Genomic DNA, 14,240 nt, shown 5'->3' with positions numbered 1-14,240 from the left:
CCCACCAGAGGACTGTCACACCCACAGGCCCTTCCAGTTGGACCAGCCACCCTCCAGGGTGAGGTAAAAGGCCTCCCTCTGGGGGATATTCTTTGCTAATAAGACCCTGTCTTTAAAAACTGGAGTAATTGTGAAGAAAGGCCTCAGGGTTAGAAAGGACAAGTGGTCTTTGGGGAAGGTGGGGGAATGATTATTTTTTAAAGGAAAGAGAACCATTTTTTTTTTTCTCCTTGTACTGTCCATATAACTCTCCTCATTCTCAACACTTAACAGACTCCAGAAAAAAGGCTCTACAGAGAAATGAAGATAAAGTTACTAATACAGTTTAGGACTCTGAAACAGAATAAATCAGCAAATAATAAAGTCTTTTTAAAGCTGATGAGTCCAGCGAGAAACAAAGGAAGACGGGATCTATTGTATAAAGAGGATATTCGGGGCAACAAAAAGTGAAAACTCAGGTTTCCTTAAATAAACTCACACACACCAGGAAAGCCTCCCCTCTGGGATAAAAGAGCAGGAAAGAAATCTGCAGCTGCTCTGAAAACAGCACAGGGCCGTGCGTGATGTGAGAGGCAGCCTGGGGAGGTGTCCAGGCAGTAAGAGCTTGTCTCTAGCCCATGAAGTCAACACTGGAGATAAGACGAGATCACAGGAGGTGGAGAGAAGGCGCGTCTTCAAAGAAACGGGAGCGAGAAGAGAGGGGAGGAGAACACTGCTCCTCCGTGGCGTCTGGAAGAGGCCACTGCTCAAGCTTTGGTGACAAGCGAGGCCGGGACGTGGGCGCGGGAGGGGCGGGACAGCAGGCGCGGGTGCTGGGCTGGGAGCAGGACGGGTGCGCGTGCGCCCAGCTGGCCCCCCGGGCAGGGCCCCCGGCCCCCAGGCCCCGTACTTGATCATGTTGTCCTTCTCCTTGCACCGCTGCTCCAGCTTGAGGACCCTCTGCTTCAGCCCGTTGATCACCTGCCGGGGGACCACGACAGTCAAGCTGACCGACGGGGGACCACACCCTGGCCTCCGGTGCCACGGCCTCCCCGACCCTGCCGTGCCCGGCCTGGGGCGGGGTGCCCTGCCCACTCTCTGGGAGTGTTTGCACAGCCTCCCGCCAGGGCGCGTTCCTGCCGAGCTGTACCCCCCCATTCGATCGCCGGCGTCTCTTCTAGACTCCAAGCAGGGGGGCAGGGGGGCGGGGGCCAGGTGCTCCCTTCCACAGAGGGTGCCACCCTCGGGAGGAGGGACGGGACACCGCATCGCCTCAGGCACCAGGCACGGACGCCCCAAGCCCAGCGGCCCAGGGCAGCCCCACCCCCAGCATGTGCCCCCGGGCAGCTTGACTGGGGTCCTGGGGAGGCCTCTCCGCCTCAGCGCTTCCTGCTCTCTGCTCACACGGCGCTTTGGGAGATGACACCCTGCGTCCCCGAAAGGACGTGTCTTTCTTTTTGAAGAGTCAAACACGTTTCAACTGGGTTTTAAGGTGACTTTTAGTTACACTACCGATACACGGGCACATTTACCCTTTGAGCTTACCCCTGTCAACTATCGTCACCAGCATAAGGCGTACTCACTCTCCAGACCTCATTACGCACATGCGCACGCGTATGCACACCTACTGCAATGGCGGTGTTTCGCTGTTGTTTACATAAATGGTAACCCCACGCATACCACTCTGCAAACTGCTTCTCACTTTACAAACCGTCGTGGAGACCTAACCCCACTTGTTCCTACAGATCTGCATTATTCCTCCAAGGTATGAACGTACAGCGTAGTTACCTGTTCTACTGATGGACACTGAGTTCGTAACCCACTATCGCTTTCACAGAAACCCCAGCCAGCCCTCCTCGTGCACGCGGGAAGGTGTTTCTGGGGGGCAGACGGTTCAAGCAGAAACGTTCAGTCACAGCCACTTTGAAGGGTGATTTGGCAAAGGGCAGCAGAACGAAAGTGGCACATATCTATGATCTACAATTTCTACTTTTAATCAACTTTAATTAAAAAAGGAAAAAAAAAACCCAGAATTATCTGGCGGTCCAGTGGTGAGGACGTGGTGCTTCCACTGCAGGGGACACAGGTTCAGTCTCTGGTCAGGGAACTAACATCCCACAGGCCTCAAGGTGCAGTGAAAAAAAAAGAAATTCTGAGGATCAAAGCAGCGGGATGCTAATTTGAATGGCTCCTCCTCCATCTCCCTCCCAAACTGGGCAGCTGGAAATATCTGTGTGCAAACAGCCTTTTGTACTGGATTTTTTTTCTCAAGACATAATCCTAAAGAGAGCATCATTAGGACGTCCCTGACAGTCCGGTGGTTAGGACTCTGTGCTCCCAATGCAGGGGGCACCGGTTCGATCCCTGGTTGGGGCACTAAGACCCCGCATGCTGCCCGTCACGGCCACAAGCATCACTAGACAAGTGGTGAGTGCGGTGTCACAAACGGTGGCCGGCACGATCACACCACCCCAGCCGTCAAAGCCTATGGTCGCTCACCGCGAACCCAGTTTGGGACAAATCTCTTAACCCCAGTTTCCTGGTTTTAAACCTGGGGACTGAAGTCCCGACTGCAAAAAGATCAGCGAGATTCTCTACACCGGCAAACTGTACAGTGTTTGATGAGTCGCCGGCATGCATGTGAGCGTTTCCTCTGCGCTGTCCCAGTCAGAGAGCCAGGAGCGTCGTCTGTTCACTGCACGATGCTTCCTTTCTTTAGACACGGGTGTAGATTCTTTGCATCTTCTGGATAAAAACTGTTTTACTGATCAGTCATGCCCCCCCCCCCCCCATTATACGGATCCATTTTCAATTGTAGTCGTATGGGTTTTCACTATAAAATTTAAGTTTATGTTATCAAACCCATTAATTGCATCATGACTGTGATTTTCTGTTCAAGAATCTCAGAAGTGAATTGCATCTCAGATTTTTTTTAAACGTTCTTCCTTGACTCATGTGAAGTTTACTGTGACTCATCTTTCTCTGACTGTGTGTTTATTCCCACAGCATTAATCACGTAATGGCTCCATTTTCCATAATTCTGTTTTGTCCAGTGGGTTACGTATTGTCACACAATGAACAAGAAGGGTCTGCACGTGCTTTAAGGCCCTAACTCTGCTCCTGCTTTGATTCCTTCTTAAATCAGCATCGTGGGTTGGGCCCGAGGTGTCCTCTGAGGTGTGGCGGGGCAAGTCCCCGCCGTGACTGCCTTCTCCTGCTGTGTGTTTTTGCCCTTGCAATCAGCTTGCTCAGCCCGCCTCCTGCTCCCACTAAGAGCCCCCGCGCTGTCGTCGTGTAAGCCCCACCGCTCCACGGAGGAGGGTTTTAGGAAGGCCTTCCGCGCGCCTGTTACTACTTCTGAGTGCCTCAGAGAGAAGGCACGTCTCTAAGGGCTGTTTTGAAGATAAGATTTCAGCGGACAGATGAGCTGCGCTGCTGGAGATTATACTCACCCAGCCAGTATCAGGCCTTTTGTCTGCCAGAGTCCGAACAAAATCTGGGCCCTGTGGTAAGCAGATTGGGAGATGAAGACAAGGTGCGCTGGGCCTCCCCCGCCGGGGATGCCTGCATCTGGCACCGCGTCCGGGGCCCCGCACTTACTCGGGACGCGTCCAGAAGCTGCTCAATCTGCCGGTCCTTTCTGCTGTTTTCCTCTTCGAGGCGCCGGAGCTTCGTTCTCATCAGATCCACATCACTCTTTTGCATGTTTAACGACTGAAGGAAAGAAGGAACACACACACACACACACACACACCCCGTGCACAGACATCCGGGTGAAACACGCAGATGGAGAGGAGTGTTAAAAGCTGTCTGGCTCCCGAGCAGGGCGCTGTGTGTGCAGAGGGTGAGGACGGTCTGGACGTTACCGTGGACGTTACTGGGGCTGGGGGGCAGACACCCCGTTAGGTGCAGGGCGACCCAGGCAACCAGGAACCCCGCCCCCTAGAATGCCAACAGCGCCCCTGCCGCAGACGAACGCTGCTCCACAGATGACGCGGCCGGTGGCAGCTCTGGGGGCGCCGTGGGAGTGGTCTTCACGTCACAAACTGTCACAGGCTAACATCTACTCAAGACTCATCCTCACCTAAGGCTCAGCTGGCCAGAGCGCTGGTGCCCACACGTTTATCTGTGGGTGGATTTCCCACCCATCTGCGGTGAGTTTAGAAGGAAGACTATCAATTTTTCATAAAACTAAGTTTATTCACTTTTTACAACTATCCTGTATTTTGAAATGATGTCCTTCCTATTACGCCAGACACGTGTGGCCCTTTGAGGCAACGCTCACGGGAGGGGACTTCTAACAGCCTCACTTGAGGAAACTTTCTCCTGGTCTGTGGAACCCCATGGCTGGGAAAGTGTCAGGTTAACTCAGCGCATGTGAGCCTCGTCCAAAATGCCTACGGGGTCAGCCAGCACTGGAGCTGACCGGCTTCCAGCACAGCCTGCACCCGAATTAGCCAATCGTCTCGGAGACGTCCTGTCAAGGGGCTCTGAGCGTCAGAACAGACCCGGCCCGGCCGCTGGAGAGACAGTCGGGCGTCCGCCCACTGCGGGCAGCCGGGAAAGCTAGCCAGCGGCTGCAGCCGGCGAGAGAGATGCCTGGCCCTCGGGGCCCATTTCGTGAATTAGTCAGTTAACGCCCAGTCACTGGGAAAGATGAGAAACCCGATAACAGGAATTCTGCTCCCAGGAATACCCGCCCTGCTCAGCACAGCTAAGACCCCTGCGCTGACGCTCTCTCGTGGGTTACTGCCTCGAACCTTCACAACACCCCATGAAGCTGCACTTACGACCCTCCCCATTTCCAACAGGAAATTGAGACTCGCTTGCCAGAGAAAAACCACCCCATGCCCCTGCCCCCGGGGCAGCGGACTGCTGAAGATAAACCCTCCGCTCGGAAGGGAAGAGGAGGCCTGAGCGCTTGGAATCAGGCAGTGTGATTCCACCCAGGAGGAACCCAAGCAGCACTTCTGGCCCCAAGAAGGCTCCCCCGAGTGTCGCCGCGAGGACTCAGGGCTCTCAGTAACCTCTCCCGGTGAGGACTCTGCAGCTCCCACAAGAGGGCTGCCGTGTACGGGGACCCTCGCCCGGCGCCCCTCGGACAAGGTGGCTTCCAGGCTTGCGTGTGTTCTGGGCATGCCGGCCGCCAACACCCTGCCTGACCTCGTGACGGACAGGTCCCGGCTTTACTGGCAGTCGGGGGGAGGGAGGCAGCAGACTGTGAACAGGCGTCATGGACAGAAAGCGGCCCCACGAGTCTCCGGGCGGCACCAGGAGCCGTGCGGGGCACAGAGACGGCCGAGGCGTAGAGGGGACGAGGACACCGCTCATCTCGGGGCAGTCTGCGCTCCGGGGAGAGGCAGCGTGGGTTATGCAAACGGAGCCGCGGCCCCGGGAGGCAGACGACCTTCATGAACATTCTGGTTCTTCTACTGGTAAACCCTGGATAGACTACGAAGCTCTCTGAGCCTCAAGGCAATCACCTCTCTCATGGGGCGCATGTAGAGACAGAGCCACTGAGAGCAGGCCCGTGAAATGCCATGAATGCCAAAGGAAAACGCAAACGGGAAGTTACTGATCACAATGACAGCCAAAGACTCATCCTCACGCCAGGGCTCGGGGCACAAAAGGCCCTGAGCTGACCTCGTCCCCCGGGGAGACGCAGAGCTCTCTGGCTGACGGCTGTCCAGGCCCCTTCGCCACTGGCGGGTGGCCCTCCGGGAGCCAGCATCTCCCAGCTGCTCAGGCGCCCGGCCAGGGCTTAAACTCGGTGTCCCCCCCTACAACCCCTGCTCTTCCCATGGGACACACCCCGGCTCAGGTGCCGCCCCTGCCCGCGTTACCAAGGGCTCTCCCCACTTGACAGCCGCAGAGGACGGGCGGGAACTCTACCTTCTTCAGCTCAATGATCTCGTCATACATGTCCTCCTTCTCTCGGTAGATGAGGGTCCCCGGAACGTAACCTGCAGGGAGACACACAGCCTCTGAAAAGAAGGAACGCTAGACTATACCTTAAGGGAAACCTGGAGGTTAATAAAATTATCCTTTTTAAAAAAAAAAAAAAGAATAAAAAAGAGCAAATATATTTCAACATTTTTAACCTGATCATGGTCTTTCCCCAGAAGTAAGAAAACCCAAACAGGTATTGATCTGGAAAGAAGCAGCAAAAGAAAACTACAAGGAAAAGACTTATTTACACTCAGGATTAAAGGAGAGCTGTTGTTGCTAAGTTGCTAAGTCGTGTCCAGCTCTTTTGCGATCCCAAGGACTGTAGCCCGCCAGGCTCCTCTGTCCATGGGATTCTCCAAGTGAGAATACTGGAGTGGGCTGCCATGCCCTCCTCCAGGGGACCTTCCTGGTCGAACCTGGGCCTCCCGCGCTGGCAGGCAGGCTCTCTACCACTGAGCCGCCAGGGAAGCCCATGTGTTCATCTATAAAAGGATCAAAGGAGGGAGTCGGAAAGAAGAGCCGTGTCTTGAGACGTGACGCAGCAAACAAACTAACAGTCACAAACACACAGCCGCATCACCGTGCGGATGCTGCGCCCGCCCGGCGTCCGACGCTGCACAGGGCCCGCCGCTCTCTGGTTCAGTGCGGTCCCTAACGGGGACGGGACTCTAAAGCACGTAAGCCTGGAGCGGCAATGCCGGCCGGCAGAGCTGCGGGGACCATCCCAGGCGCCGGGACAAGGCTTCTCGGGGCTTCCCACGGGGCCGATGGGAAGGCAGGGGGTGCTGGGGAGGCGGCGTGTGGACTCGGGCAGGACAGGAGGACAGGAACGTGACACCAGCCCACCCTTCTCTGTGAGATTTGGGCTGTCTGTCATCCCTGCAGCTTTCATTCCTAAGATGGTTTATACAACCCGTTTCGCTACGACTCCAGGGAGGCACGCACCACGGAAGCCGGGGACGACGTCTCCCTCCACAGCAGGAGAGCCACCCTCCAGGAGGCAGCAGGGACCTTCAGGGTCACTGTCCTCAGGATGCTCGGCGGACGCCTGCCGGGAGGCCCACCCCTCACTCCGCAGAGCACCCCCAGTCCCCACGCCTGGCCTTGCAGCCGTCCTCAGTCGCGGCCATGTCACCGCGGCGAGCTCACCGTGGCTGGCAGAACGCCTGAGGTTTGACCTCTTCATTCTCAAGGCTTCGGTCACAAAGTCGGGGGCGCTGCTGGGGGGGTGGGTCCAGGCACGCTCCAAGGTGAGGTCTGAAGTCAGGGCTGGGGTCAGACTGCCTGGTTTGAACGTGCACGGTTTTAACGAGACAGGTGTGAGCAGACACAACAGACGGCCCTGCCTCTAGTAACCAGGCTCGGGGGGCTGAAGGAAGCTCACGGGACCCGTGGGGGGTGAGCAATGCTCAGCCACCGGCCCCAAGATCAGCAGAGCCCTCCCTGCGGCGCCTGCCCACTTCCAGGCTGTGCGTGTGCCCAGCACATCCCCTTCCAAGCTGCCGGCGTCGCCTCGAACGGCTCACACGGCTCCCAAAGCTGGGAGGAGCCGCCCTGGCCCACCACTGCCAGCCCCGCTCAGACAGGCCGAGACCCGCAGAGCAGACGTCGTGGCCACACACACGCGGAGTAAAAGCCTCAAGGCGCCGCGTCCTTGAGAAGGTCAGAAACGGTGTCGTTCAGACAAGGCATGTTCAAAGCTCTATGTCGTCAGCACCTGTGACATCCCAGGCGCTGCTCGTGAGCAGGAGGGGTCTATTTCCGAGGGGCGACTGCGTACCTTGCTTGGAGCTTCCCAGACACAGCTTCTGGGGGGTTAAGGACATCCGGCCCCCGAGAGGCATGCTCGCCACGGTCCTCAGAGATCTCCAGGAGGCCACCTTCCTCGGTTTAGAGTGATAAGGTGACTCTAGAAAGACAGCACACGGTTTTAGGGGTACAGAACACCGTGCTCCCCACAACACCTGTGCTTCAGAAAGACAAAGTATTCACAACCGCCCAGATGAACACATTCTGCCAAAAATAAGAAACACGATTATGTCTATATACTCAATTTGTTTATTAAATTTTATTATAAAGAAGTAACTGGAATTGATTTTAAAATATGAACCTAAAGTTGTACCCATATTACAGTATTTACTTTCCCATTCCCCCCACCCAGGGCATTTTTTGTCACCAAAACAAAGGAAAGGTTTTAAAATTATATTTTAATCTGGAATTTTGCTTCTTCATGTAAAATATAGATTGTGCAAATTTATGCAAAACCAAGTTGTTCATAAACCATGCTTATATTTTTTAAATACCAAAGCAATTTATATCTATAGAAGGTCCTGAGATTCTAAATCTAATACATTTAGTTTTTAAGATTTCTAAGATTTTTCCATGGCTTCAGAATTAATGGAAAATTCCCCTTTAACATTTAGGATGTGGGAATAAAGACACATTGGGCCCTGAGAGTTTCCATTCACCGGGGACCGCCGTGCTCACTCCCAGGGTATTCGGAAGGCCTTCCATTTATGCAGGTATATTAGTGATTGGAAAAAAACCCCACACACGACATTTCCCTCCTAACTGTATGAGGTTTATCAATAAATAGTGAGAATTCCACAATACGCATGCCCGTGGATAAGACTGCGAAGAAGAGGGACTCAGCTGGTGGAGACCCTGCAGGTGGCCGACGCTGCGGAAGCGGTGATCGGGGAGGGGCCGGGAACCTCGCCTCCTGGGAGCAGGGTGGAGACTGAGAACCTCAGCACGCGGGGAGCCACGAACGCTGTGGATCTGGAGTGGGCAGCTGCCGCCAAGTTGCCAAGTTGTGTCCGACTCTGAGACCACATGGACTGTAGCCTGCCAGGCTTCCCTCTCCTGGAGTTTGCTCAAATTCATGTCCACTGAGTCGGTGATGCTCTCTAACCATCTCATCTTCTGCCACCCCCTTCTCCACCTGCCCTCAACCTTTCCCAGCATCTGGTCTTTGCCCATGAGTCGGCTCTTGGTATCAGATGGCAGGTACTGGGCAGTAGAGACACATTTATGGAGTGAACAGGACAGCCCGGATTCCTGCTGTCATGGCTCGGAAATCAGACAGGCATACACCTGTTACGGGAGTGTTAGGAGCTTGGGATTGGGGGGGCCGGGGGAGGGGACACAGTGCACCCTGCAGTGAGCGGGGGTCTGGGATCAGCCCTGGTACCTGGACAGGTGTCCAGCGTGGCTGGGGGAGGGCCCGGGGGCTTGGGGGAGGGAGGCAGAGCCTCTGGGGGAAAGCACCTCTCTGGCAGTTTTGATGCTTTGGGGGTTCTGGCCATCCTAAATTATTCGAAACACAACTCTGACGTTTATAGGAATCAAGATAAAAAGCAATTTGATTATTAGTATTTTCAACACTTGAAATGCTTGACTTCCAGTAAGTAAGAATAATGAAAGATGATCTCACATTTGCCTTAGGTAGTGATGCCTTCTGGACAAAAGGATTTAAACAAAATAGTCTGAAAGAGAAGGTATAAAACACCAAGGCCCACACTTTCACTTGGCATCAATTCTCGATTTGCTCCACAGGAGGAGAGCCAGAATATTCAAAATCCAAATTGCTAGATGGTTTTTTTTAAATTAATTTTTATTAGCGCATAGCTGCCTTACACTGTTGTGTTGTTTCTGCTGCCAGCAAAGCGAATCAGCTATACTAGTGCTAAGTCACCTTGGGTGAGTCCGACTCTTTACGACCCCAGGGACTGCAGCATGCCAGGCTGCTCTGTCCATGGGATTCTCCAGGCAAGAATCCTGGAGTGAATTTCCACGCTCTCCTCCAGGGATCTTCCCACCCAGGGGTAGAATCCACCATCTCTCACGTCTCCCGCACTGGCAGGCGGGCCCTTTACCACCAGCGCCGCCTGGGAGGCCCTGGGCCGAGCCCCCTCTGCTGTGGGTCGGCTCTCACTAGGCCCAGTTTTGTTGTTTTTTTTTTTTCACTGGTCCCTGTTTTGCAAACAGCAGGGTGTTATGTCAGGCCCGACCTCCCGACTGACCCCGCCCCCCACCCTCCTCGGCATCCAAGTTTGTTCCCCGCATCCGTGTCTCCGTTTCTGCTTTGCAGTTAAGTTCGCTAGATGGTTCCTTTCTAATGCTTCTATTTATTTGTACTACAAAACATGCTTTCTTTTCTTTGCAGGAATTTATCTTTCTACGTATGTTTTTCTTGGGCTCATATGAAAGTTCGTTTGTATTCTCTGACCGTGTCATACTAAGACAGTATGTTTGACCGTATATATGTATGTAAGAGATGTAAATACATACACGAGTATATAATCAAGCCAAGCATGGCCACAGGCTTTTCGGCAGCAAAAGAAAGCTGGCCTAGGATCTGACTGGTCACAGAGACCTTGGGAAGCGTAAAATTCAGTACATCGCCCGGATGAGCTCTCTGTGTCTCAAGGAACAAACCGCGTGTTTCCCTCACTCCGGCGGCTTCGGAAGGAGAGCCCAGGAGGCCGTCAGGGTGCCCTGCGGCCGGGGGCTCAGCAGTGCAGGGAGGGCCCAGGACCTGCGCCCCGCGGGGCCTCCGCCCAGACCCGGGAGTGAGCCCCAGCACGAGATGGAGCCGGGGCAGAAGGGCGTGCCTCAGTGATCCTGAGTATTCAGAGAAGACAGACGCGGCTGAGCCTCCTCCAGGACACCTGGGAAGGAGGCCTTCAGAGAACCCCTTCCGAGGCAAGCTGGTCATACTTACTCAGGGATGTGGGTGGAGGTTTGTGGAAACTTTTCCTTTTTGCTTTCTGAAAGAAAGAAGAGATGGTTGAGCCTTCTCAGGCAGCCGGAACGGCCCCAACCACACAGCAGAGGAGTGCTCAGAATTAGGGGCACGGGGGGCGGTGGATTAAGCAGCCGACACCAAGAGGCCAAGCAGAGTTCAAGTGGGGGGCAGGGAGGCGCCCCCAGCACAGGAGTGGGCAGCCCGGGGGAGGCGCCCCGAGGACCCAGAGATGGAGGTGGGGGGACACCCACTGGTGGGACATGAGACGGGGACGTGGGGCAGCGCTGGCCCATCTGGAGGACCACTCCCCCGACAGCCCGGGCCAAACACGGAGCTGGGCCCCACCCAGGCTCGCCCCCGGGCCCCTTCCATGCCTCCACCCTCTGCTTCACTCCAGACAGGGAACCCCGCTCAGAACACTGAGATCCCAGGAGACTGGCTCGCATCCCTCTCCCTCCCAGGAGCATCTTGGCCACGTCCTGAGTGTCGGGGAGGGAACCCTCTGCAGAGGCCCCGCTCCTCAGACAGCGGACCGGACCGGGGTGCTCCCCCTGGAGTCCTCAGCGCTGCGGGGGCGGGAACGCGCTGGGCCCTCTGTCACACGTCCAGGGGGCTCTGCTCCCTCCCCTCCACGGCAGGACTGGGGGGCTGGGGGCAGGGGTGGGGGCGTGCAGGCCAAAACCAGACTGCAGGCTAAGAGCTTGTCATCAGCCTCAAACGCACTCTGCTCACAACTGACTTCTGTAGAAGTTGTAAAATTACCGTCTCAGTCGCTCAGACCCAGCTGAGGGCACCTGGAATCTGTGATCTGGCTCTGAACACACGTTTGTGGGGAGACCTGCTTTTGTGGGGAGACGCGCGGGAGTCAGGCGGGTGAGCGAAACGCCAGCCCCTCGACTGCACTCACCGTCTCAGAGTCAGAGTCAAAGGTGATTGCAGACAGACTGTCATCCCCCTGGAGGAAGAGAGGCAGACAGTGAGACGGTCGGGCGCGCTCACAAAGCGGGAACCGCTGGGCCGAGCTGCCGGGGAGAGCCCGCGTCCAGCAGGAGGGAACAGAACACTCGGTGTGGGCGGCGGCCGGGTGGTCCACCGCATCCGAAGGGACGGTGGGGACACGAAGCTCTGCTCTGCTGGCGGGGCAGCTCCAGGCCTGTCAGTCCAGCAACAGCATCGCCACAGAATCGACAGATCGTTCTTTTTTTAAAAATTTAATTGAAGTACAGTTGCTTTAAAAGATCTTTCTCCATTATAGGTTATTGCAAGATACTGAATGAGTGCCCCGTGCCATACATTTTTTTTCTGTTTTATAGACAGTTCAGTTCAGTCGCTCAGTTGTGTCCGACTCTTTGCGACCCCACAGCACGCCAGGCCTCCCTGTCCATCACCAACTCCCGGAGTCCACCCAAACCCATGTCCACTGAATCGGTGATGCCACCCAACCATCTCATCCTCTGTCGTCCCCTTCTCCTCCAGCCCCCAATCCTTCCCAGCATCAGGGTTTTTTCCAATGAGTCAGCTCTTCGCATCAGGTGGCCAAAGTATTGGAGTTTCAGCTTCAGCATCAGTCCTTCCAATAAACACCCAGGACTGATCTCCTTTAGGATGAACTGGTTGGATCTCCTTGCAGTCCAAGGGACTCTCAAGAGTCTTCTCCAACACCACAGTTCAAAAGCATCAATTCTTTGATGCTCAGCTTTCTTCACCGTCCAACTCACATCCATACATGACCACTGGAAAACCCACAGCCTTGACTAGGCGGACCTTTGTTGGCAAAGTAATGTCTCTGCTTTTTAATATACTATCCAGGTTGGTCATAACTTTCCTTCCAAGGAGTAAGCGTCTTTTAATTTCATGGCTGCAATCACCATCTGCAGTGATTTTGAAGCCCCCAAAAATAAAGTCTCACACTGTTTCCACTGTTTCCTCATCTATTTCCCATGAAGTGATGGGACCAGATGCCATGATCTTAGTTTTCTGAATGGTGAGCTTTAAGCCAACTTCTTCACTCTCCTCCTTCACGTCCATCCAGAAGCTTTTTAGTTCCTCTTCACTTTCTGCCATGAGGGTGGTGTCGTCTGCATATCTGAGGTTATTGATATTTCTCCTGGCAATCTTGATTCCAGTTTGTGCTTCTTCCAGCCCAGCGTTTCTCATGATGTACTCTGCATATAAGTTAAATAAGCAGGGTGACAATATACAGCCTTGACGTACTCTTTTTCCTATTTGGAACCAGTCTGTTGTTCCATGTCCAGTTCTAACTGGTGCTTCCTGACCTACATACAGGTTTCTCAGGAGGCAGGTCAGATGGTCTGGTATTCCCATCTCTTTAAGAATTTTCCACAGTTTATTGTGATCCACAGTCAAAGGCTTTGGTATAGTCAATAAAGCAGAAATAACTGTTTTTCTGGAACTCTCTTGCTTTTTCGATGATCCAGTGGATGTTGGCAATTTGATCTCTGGTTCCTCTGCCTTTTCTAAAACCAATTTGAACATCTGGAAGTTCACGGTTCACGTATTTCTGAAGCCTGGCTTGGAGAATTCTGAGCATTACTTTGCTAGCATGTGAGATGTGTGCAATTGAGCAGTAGTTTGAGCATTCTTTGGGACTGCCTTTGTTAGGGATTGGAATGAAAACTGATCTTTTCCAGTCCTGTGGCCACTGCTGAGTTTTCCAAATTTGCTGGCATATTGAGTGCAGCACTTTCACAGCATCATCTTTCAGGATTTGAAATAGCTCAACTGGAATTCCATCACATACACTAGCTTTGTTCACAGTGATGCTTTCTAAGGCCCACTTGACTTCACATTCCAGGATGTCTGGCTCTAGGTAAGTGATCACACCATCGTGATTATCTGGGTCGTGAAGATCTTTTTTGTACAGTTCTTCTGTGTATTCTTGCCACCTCTTCTTAATATCTTCTGCTTCTGTTAGGTCCATACCATTTCTGTCCTTTATTGTGCCCATCTTTGCATGAAATGTTCCCTTGGTATCTCTAATTTTCTTGAAGAGATCTCTAGTCTTTCCCATTCTGTTGTTTTCCTCTATTTCTTTGCATTGATCACTGAGGAAGGCTTTCTTTGCTCTTCTTTGGAACTCTGCATTCAGATGGGAATATCTTTCCTTTTCTCCTTTGCTTTCCATTCTCTTCTTTTCACAGCTATTTGTAAGGCCTCCTTAGACAGCCATTTTGCTTTTTTGCATTTCTTTTCCATGGGGATGGTCTTGATCCCTGTCTCCTGTACAATGTCACGAACCTCCATCCATAGTTCATCAGGCACTCTATCAGATCTAGTCCCATAAATCTATTTCTCACTTCCACTGTAAAATCATAAGGGATTTGATTTAGGTCATACCTAAATGGTCTAGTGGTTTTCCCTACTTTCTTCAATTTAAGTCTGAATTTGGCAATAAGGAGTTCATGAGTTATAGACGGTAGTGTCTGTTAATCTCACACTCCTAGTTTATCCCTCCCCCAGTGAACGGTTCTTGATAAAAGCATTCCATCTTTGCATCAGAGCATAAGGACCCTATAACTGCATCCTGGAGGGAGTGAATCAG

General features: G+C 53.5%; 1 protein-coding gene across 11 annotated transcripts in view; it reads right to left on the bottom strand.

The window, feature by feature from the left end:
• Positions 1 to 14,240, bottom strand: part of IQCE (IQ motif containing E) — a 41,067-nt gene that overhangs the window by 19,447 nt on the left and 7,380 nt on the right. For 6 of the 11 annotated variants that reach the window (XM_043915418.1, XM_043915420.1, XM_043915421.1 and 3 more), the window contains exons 2-9: positions 11,586 to 11,633; positions 10,655 to 10,700; positions 7,709 to 7,837; positions 7,078 to 7,212; positions 5,872 to 5,942; positions 3,580 to 3,693; positions 3,432 to 3,482; positions 890 to 960 (exon numbers count right to left, since the gene is read on the bottom strand). In XM_043915418.1, coding sequence (XP_043771353.1) covers positions 890 to 960; positions 3,432 to 3,482; positions 3,580 to 3,693; positions 5,872 to 5,942; positions 7,078 to 7,212; positions 7,709 to 7,837; positions 10,655 to 10,700; positions 11,586 to 11,633 — 665 coding nt within the window. Of the gene's footprint in view, positions 1 to 889; positions 961 to 3,431; positions 3,483 to 3,579; positions 3,694 to 5,871; positions 5,943 to 7,077; positions 7,213 to 7,708; positions 7,838 to 10,654; positions 10,701 to 11,440; positions 11,517 to 11,585; positions 11,634 to 14,240 lie in introns of those variants that run through there. The other 5 variants (XM_043915423.1, XM_043915426.1, XM_043915425.1 and 2 more) reach the window with 5 other exon arrangements.

Source organism: Cervus elaphus, chromosome 10, assembly GCF_910594005.1.
Source record: "Cervus elaphus chromosome 10, mCerEla1.1, whole genome shotgun sequence".
NCBI lineage: Eukaryota > Metazoa > Chordata > Mammalia > Artiodactyla > Cervidae > Cervus > Cervus elaphus.
This window is presented reverse-complemented; position numbering and strand designations above follow the sequence as displayed.